Source organism: Dryobates pubescens, chromosome 11 (genome assembly GCF_014839835.1).
Source record: "Dryobates pubescens isolate bDryPub1 chromosome 11, bDryPub1.pri, whole genome shotgun sequence".
NCBI lineage: Eukaryota > Metazoa > Chordata > Aves > Piciformes > Picidae > Dryobates > Dryobates pubescens.
The window spans coordinates 35,100,995-35,108,370 of record NC_071622.1 but is presented as its reverse complement, the minus strand read 5'-3'; the positions used below and the strand labels follow the sequence as shown (position 1 = coordinate 35,108,370).

The 7,376-nt window shown below is 48.3% G+C and overlaps 1 protein-coding gene across 2 annotated transcripts in view; it reads left to right on the top strand.

Moving 5' to 3' along the window:
* The first annotated feature begins 224 nt into the window (after positions 1-224).
* Positions 225-7,376, top strand: part of SNX7 (sorting nexin 7) — a 56,064-nt gene continuing 48,912 nt past the window's right edge. Inside the window, exon 1 of one of the 2 annotated variants that reach the window (XM_054165047.1) lies at positions 225-670. In XM_054165047.1, the coding sequence (XP_054021022.1) occupies positions 488-670 (183 nt within the window). In that variant the 5' untranslated portion in view covers positions 225-487. The remainder of the gene's footprint in view (positions 671-7,376) is intronic. The other variant, XM_054165046.1, reaches the window with a different exon arrangement.

Sequence of the window (7,376 nt, the reverse complement as noted above, 5' to 3'; positions counted from 1 at the left end):
CTAGCGGCGGCACCGCCACCCGAGCCCGCCCCCGAGGGCGGCTCACCCCTGCCCGACTGCGCCCGGCCGAGCCGCCCGGTCGCGTCCAATCGCTCAGCAACCTCGGAAGCGGCCAAAGCGGGGAGCTGGCGACACGCGAACGAGCGCGACGCCCCCAAGCCTCCATGCAAGCGCCTGTGGAAGTGTGCCGGAGGCCGCAGCCTCTGTGGGGGCTGCAGCCATCCGGCACGTTTCCACCGCCCTCCGAGGGGCAGGCCCCGGCTGCGAGCCTGCCAGGAGGCACATCCCTTTCTCGGCTTCGCTTCCCGCTTCCTCCTAGCGAGGCAGGGCAGAGCTGCCCTCTTGTCCCCGCCGCTTCCACTCCTGCGCACTGGGCGAGTCCCCCCGGGCAGGCCGGGGCCGGGCAAGGGGCGGGGGAGCAGCGGGCGGCCAATTGCGGCCCCCCGGGTAGCGGCTGTGGCGGGGCCGCCCGCGCTGGTAGGGGAGGATGGAGGCAGAGGGCCGGGAATCGGCGCCGTCGCTGCCCCAGCCTGCCCCTGGCGACGAGGGAGGGGCCGAGGCCGATGCCACCGCGGGTGCCCCTTGCGGGGTCCGGGGGCCGCTGCTCGCCGCCGCCGAGGTGCTTGCGTTGGACGATGAGGAGGACGACGACCTGGAGGTGTTCAGCAAGGTACGGCGGCGCTCTGCCCCGGGTCGGTGCGGGTGGCGCCGGGGGCAGGCGGGCTGTTCCACCGCTGCCTCGTTGGCCGGCACTTTGTCCTGCCATGTGCCATTCGAGCCGCGGCGGTGCGGGGGGACGGGACGGCCCCGCCCTGGGTGGCGGTGGCGGAGGTTTCGCGGTCCCAGCTCGGTCTCATCCCGGTCTCTCGCCAGTCTCTCGCCAGTCTCTCGCCAGCCTGCCCTGCACTTGGCCGGGCAGACTCCACTCCCTGCTCGCGGACCGTGCACGCCAGGCTGGGGCAGGTCCGGCACCCTGCCGCTGCCCGAGCAGAAGTCTCCGATGCTCCATGGCCGGAGCGCTGCCCCCGACAGCCCGGGCCGCTCAGCAGAGCCCCGGGTAACACGTTCTTGGGTACGAAAAAGGGAGGTTTGCTGCATCGGATGAGCTGTGCGAGGCATAACTGCTTTTACCTTAAATTTGCGTCGAAATCGGGGCTCGCTGTAACCTTCTCATCGCCACCTTTGTCACGCACCGTGTATGTATCCGCAATTTAAATGAGCGGTTGTATTTAGTAATTACCGTTTTGTTTAAATATAAATAAATATTGCCAAGTGGCAGCTTTCTCTTGAAAGACGAAGGGGAGTCTAGCACCTTCACACAGGAGGCTCAGGAAGCTTACATCTGTGTTTTGATGAAGGGAATAAAATGAATGTATTTGACCATACAATGGGGTTCAGAGAGCACAGGGTTAGCAAGGTGTGTGCCTGTCGGTCTTGCTGATCTGAAATCACAAGAAGTGGGAGTGTGGTGTGGCAGTCACATAAATTGTAATGATTCGGATAAGACAAGATTTGCCGCTTCCCTTCTTGGCCATTAAAGATGAGAGCACACCATGGCTCTGTTTGCATTGTCAAGAGAGCCTCTAAAAGATAACATCAGGACATACAGCTAAGGTGGAAGAAATCTACACAGGGGGCTAAGGCCCCATTTACCTCCTGAGAGTTCTTACGTGTTGTGTGACAGGATGTGTGACACTGAAGAGAAATAGCTGATTTCCTATTTGAAAATGCAACACTAACCAGATTTTCAGTTGGACCAGTTGTCATATGAATTAGATGTCTTTTTTTGGGGGGGGGCGGGGTGGATGTATTTCTATAAACCTTTTTGAGGGGGGGGCATGAGTGAGTAAAAACATTGGAACACGAGCTTTATTCTTAGAAGCTATGGAAACTTTGACTGTAGCAAAATACTTGAAATTAATGGATTTTAAGGCCAGAAGGGGCTATTAGGTGATTTAATAGTCTTTAACTTTAGCTTGAGGTCAGGCTTAAGCTTAACCAAGAGGTCAGGCTAAATTTCACCACGTTATCTGTTTTTTGTCTGAAACATAACCAGGGTCTAGCTCAGTTATATTTTCTAGGAAAGCAGTCTTGATTTGACATAAAGAGATGAATAATTCACTGAACTTGCATGCAAAAGCAGTGCTAAAATACCATTTTAGTTGGTTTTTTTTACCTTGGATCCTTTGAACTAGGTGAGCTTAGGCAGCTGTGCATGCAGGTATCTACCTGTCGATGCAGCACGCTGACAGTTAATCTGCTTGCTTGTCAAAAATGGTGCTCCTTGGGAAATAGATAGAACAGAAAATAACAGCAAATGCAGTTGGTACAGGTTACTGCTGCTATATGGCAAATACCTCTGTATTTAAATTTCTGCTGCTGGGATTAATGCCAAGCACTTCTTACCTCTATTAAATCTTAAGTACTATTAATGCGTGCCAGGTGATTACTTATTCCTGCAAGCAAGAAATTTTGTCCTGCTATATGAAAATAACAGCATTCTTTCCAAAGCTTGGAGACCTGCAGTTAGTGGTTAGTTATATATGCACACACACATGTATATATACACACACATATATATATATATGTCTATGTATATGTGTGTGTGTATATATATACATAGACCAGAAATTCAGTTTGTTTTCAGGTGCAATTTGATTACAACCTGTGAAGTTGCTTAGTGGTTGTGGCAGTTTTAGGCTGATGCCTAAGAAATTTTTCCACAGGTTGAGTAGAAAGTGGTGGAATGTAAATAAATTACCACTGGATGCAAAAGAAAAATAACTGTAAGGTCTAAATAATCCCATTGGCCTGATAACTAACAAATTTAGATGTGTAAGCTAACTCTTTGTCTTTTCGGCTTCTTTGCTCTAGCAGATACCAGCTGGTGGCTTTTGCTCGGCTGTTGCTGATTTTGGCTGTGTTCTTGTTGTGGCTAAGTACTGATAAGTTACTCTCTGCTCTGCTTCCTCTCTTTTCCCTTGTACAGGGTGGTGGGGGGAAGGGAGCAGAGAGGGGGAGGCTGTTGATAGCCCCTGGTTTTGTCCATGGGGGTTCTTGTGTTGTCTGTAAATTGTGACTATACGTAAATGTTGTATATTTTGTGCATGCTCATTGCATTTCATATTTCTGGATTGTAGTTTTGCTTGTAAATAGAGCTTCATTTGCCTTCCAACTGAGCTGGTCTGGAAATTTTATTTGGGGTGGGGTCCAAAACACTTGGAGGATAATTTCAACCCACCACAGTGGATTACCCCCCATTTGGTCACATTTCATGAACCGAGGGGAAGCTGGCAGGCTAAATGCAGTTTCAGACTTAAGTTTGATAAAACTGATTTTTCCATAACACACTATTCCAGGACCACTTTGTTTTATATTGTGTCTTAATGGTGTTTCTCACATTGCTGCCCTTAAGGCAGTGGTGTAGCGTTGGCAGGTCAAGCGGGACAGCAGCGGCAGTGCGGTGCTTGGTGCCCAATACTGTCGTCGACTTAATCTTTCTCCCTTTAGTCAGTGACATCTACCAGCTACCAAAATGGTGAAAAATGAGATTCTTAAAACTTGTCAACTTCAATACCCACAGTTATTACTCAAGATGTAAACACAGGGCTTTTATTGTATGAAAATTCATAAGACATTTAACTTGACTGTATCAGAAACCATTGACCTGATAGCCTGGGGCATATCCCAGCTCTTACAAACTAGCATCTTCTTTGGCAGCTGTGATAAAGCATTTCATGATCTGACACGCATTGCACTTTATCCTGTTTTCCATTACTGTGGAAAAAGTCTTTGCTAGAAAGACTGCACAAGAACTTCTCAGGGCTGAGTCATGAGTCACACCAATACAACGTTTTCCACATGCTTTCTTCCAAGTGTAGAGTACCATATGTATTGCAGTACCCATTCAGTTAATCTTTGCCTTTCTTGTTAGCTGGTAACAGTGACCTAGCATTGACAAAGCTGTCAGGACCTTGGTTAATGCGTAAAATCTTTATCAGCGCTTCTTTCAAACACTGTTTTACAGTGTTTGCCTCTGTTTTGTAATTATAGAATTCCAGATGTACAGCAGTGACAGTGGTGTCCCTCAAGGGTCTGTCCTGGGACCTGTGCTCTTTAACATTGTTATCAATGCTGTAGCCCTTCCATATACAAATGCACTTTCAGAAACCTGCTTCTGCAGGGAGCAATCTTTGGTGGCGGCCTAGGAGGAGGCACAAAATGTTAAGGAGTTAATGACCCATGGAAAATGAGAAAATAGAAAACACATTTGCCTTGATCCAATTTTGGCCTTGCTGAGTCATTATTCCTCGAGTTCTGTGGCCAATCAAGCCCCTTACATGCTCACAAGCATTTTTCTTTCCCATTGTCTCAGCACTTTTAATCACTTGGGCTGCTCTGAACTTGTAGTCCTTGTTCTTCATCTAGAGTGTGGCCAGCTAGTGCTAGCAGGCAGTGAAAACAGCTCCTCTAGTTATCCTCCACCACTCAGGACAACGCTGGCTAGATAGCAGTATAGAAATTGTGTAGAAACATGGTGAGTGAAGATAAAATGACATAGACTTATACAGGTAAGCAGCTATATAGTATTTAAAACACCTGCTTTACTCTCCCATCCTGCTTTTCTCTCCTTGTTCAAAGAACAGGAGAACTTGGTAGATCAGAGCTGTCTGTGCATCATTCTCAATACAAATTTTTACTCCATATTTGTGGGACTACATTGGTAACAAAGGAGAAGAGTGGTAGTAGACAAGAAGGTTTAAGGCAAGAAAAGACTAAGAGCGGAGAAGATGTTCCAGAGGGAGTTTTGATCCACTTGACAGGAGACTTTGCAGTGGGACCTGCACAGATTAGACCCCTGGGCCAAGGCTAACTGAAGTTAAACAAGGTCAAGTGCCAGGTCCTGCACCTGGGTCACAGCAATCCCATGGCAGGCTACAGACCTGGGGATGTGTGGTTGGAAAGCTGTGACTCGGAGAGGGACCTGGGGGTTCTGGTTGACAGTCGACTGAATAAGAGCCACCAGTGCCCAAGTAGCCAAGAAAGCCAATGGCATCCTGGCTTGGGTTAGAAACAGGGTGGGCAGCAGGGGCAGGAGGTGATCATCCCCCTGTGCTCAGCACTGGTAAGGCCACAGTTCAAGTGCTCTGTTCAGTTCTGGGCCCCTCACTACAGGAAGGACATTGAGGGGCTGGAGCCTGTCCAGAGAAGGGCAACAAGGCTGGAGAAGGACCTGCAGCACCTGGGCTATGAGGAGAGGCTGAGGGAGCTGGGGCTGTTCATGCTGGAGAAGAGAAGGCTGAGGGGAGACCTCATTGCTCTCTACAGCTCCCTGAAGGGAGGTTGGAGTGAGGAAGGGGCAGCTTCTTCTCCTTGGTGGCAAGAGACAGGAGCCAAGGAAATGGCTTCAGACTGCAGCAGGGGAGGTTCAGGCTGGATACTAGGAAATATTTCTTCCCAGAGAGGGTTCTCAGCTATTGGAATGTTCTGCCCAGGGCAGTGCTGTAGTCACCATCCCTGGAGGTGTTCAAGCAGCCTGTGGAACTGGTGCTTGGGGACATGGTTTAGTGTTGACCCTAAACCTAGTCTAGGGCTGGACTGGATGAGCTTTGAAGTCTCTTCCAACCAGATGTTTTCTGTGATTCTGTGAATTCAAATGAACAAAAGCATCTGTTCTGGAGCATCTGTTCTGGAGTTGCTTGGTGCTGTGGGTTAGTTGTTTGGGTGGTGCTGGATTGGTTGATGGGTTGGACGCGATGATCTTGAAGGTCTCTTCCAACCTGGTTTATTCTATATTATTCTATTATTCAGCAGTACTGCAGGGGTGTGCTCTTCATTCCAAGGTCAGCCTTGGGATGATGTTGTGTTTCTGGTTTCTGTGGGTACCCACATTTCCACTCAGATCATTTGAGCAGTTTCCTCTTTCTCTTTCGCCACATCCCATTTCTCCTTGTTCCATAGTTAGTGAGGAACTAGACAGGGCAACATTCTGCCACTTGATAATTAGTGTTAGCCTAATTGCACTCCTAGAAAACTGCAGGAAAAGAGATTAATTATAACATTTGATTAAAGAATACTTCCATTGCATTGGATATAATAGGAAAAAGTATATTAAAAGGTTTTCTATGTAAAAAATAGTGATCAATTTTAAAGTCACAGAAACATAGAACTGTGAGGGTTGGAAGGGACCTCAAGGATCATCCAGTTCCAACCCCCCTGCCATGGGCAGGGACACCTCACACTACAGCAGGTTGCTCACAGCCACATCCAGCCTGGCCTTCAAAACCTCCAGGGATGAGGCTTCCACCACCTTCCTGGGCAACCAGCTCCAGTGTCTCACCACCCTCAAGGGGAAGAACTTCTTCCTGATTCTAATCTAAATCTCCCTTCCCCCACCATGGATCCATTCCCCCCAGTCACTACCTGACATCCTAAGAAGTCCCTCACCAGCTTTCTTGTAGGCCCCCTTCAGATAATTATTTTATTACATTTATTTTTGGTGGTTTCTTAATTTATTATTATTATAATAATAAGTAATTTATTATTTATTATACTTTTGTGGTATTATTGAATTTAATTTACTTCCTAGTCACTTTATCAGTCAAAAATTTAGATTAGTTGACCTCACCCAGGCTTACAACTGAGCAAATGAGATACTTTCCCTGTTTCTAATTTCTACTCAGAGCCCTGGAGCAGGCTGCCCAGAGAGGTTGTGGAGTCTCCTTATCTGGAGACATTTAAAACTCACCTGGATGCATTCCTGTGCAGACTACCCTGGGTGATGCTGCTCTGGCAGGGGAGTTGGACCTGATGATCTCTGGAGAACCCTTCCAGCCTCTAATGTTCTGTGATTCTCAGCATTTCAGTGTTCACCACCACAATGAGCAGAAGCAGCTTCTATGGCATATTCTGAGAGAGTTGTGGTGGAAGTGGTTGATGCTATCAAAAAGTGGTTTTCCACTTCAGCAAAACAGTAGTTAGGCTTATTTTAAAAACAGCAGGTCAAGGGAGGTGATTCTCCCCCCACTCTGGTGAGACCCCACTGGAGCACTGTGTCCAGTTCTGGAGCCCCTAGTACAGGAAGGATCTGGAGGTGCTGGAACATGTCCAGAGAGGGCTGGAGCTCCTCTCCTATGAGGACAGACTGAGGGAGTTGGGGTTGTTCAGTTTGCAGAAGAGAAGACTCTGAGGAGACCTTCTTGTGGCCTTCCAGCATCTGAAGGGGGCTACAAGAAAGCTGGGGAGGGACTTTTTAGGGTGTCAGGGAGTGATGTGAGTGGAGGGGATGGAACAAAACTAGAAATGAGTAGATTCAGATTGGATGTTAGGAAGACGTTCTTCCCCATGAGAGTGGTGAGACACTGGCACAGGTTGCC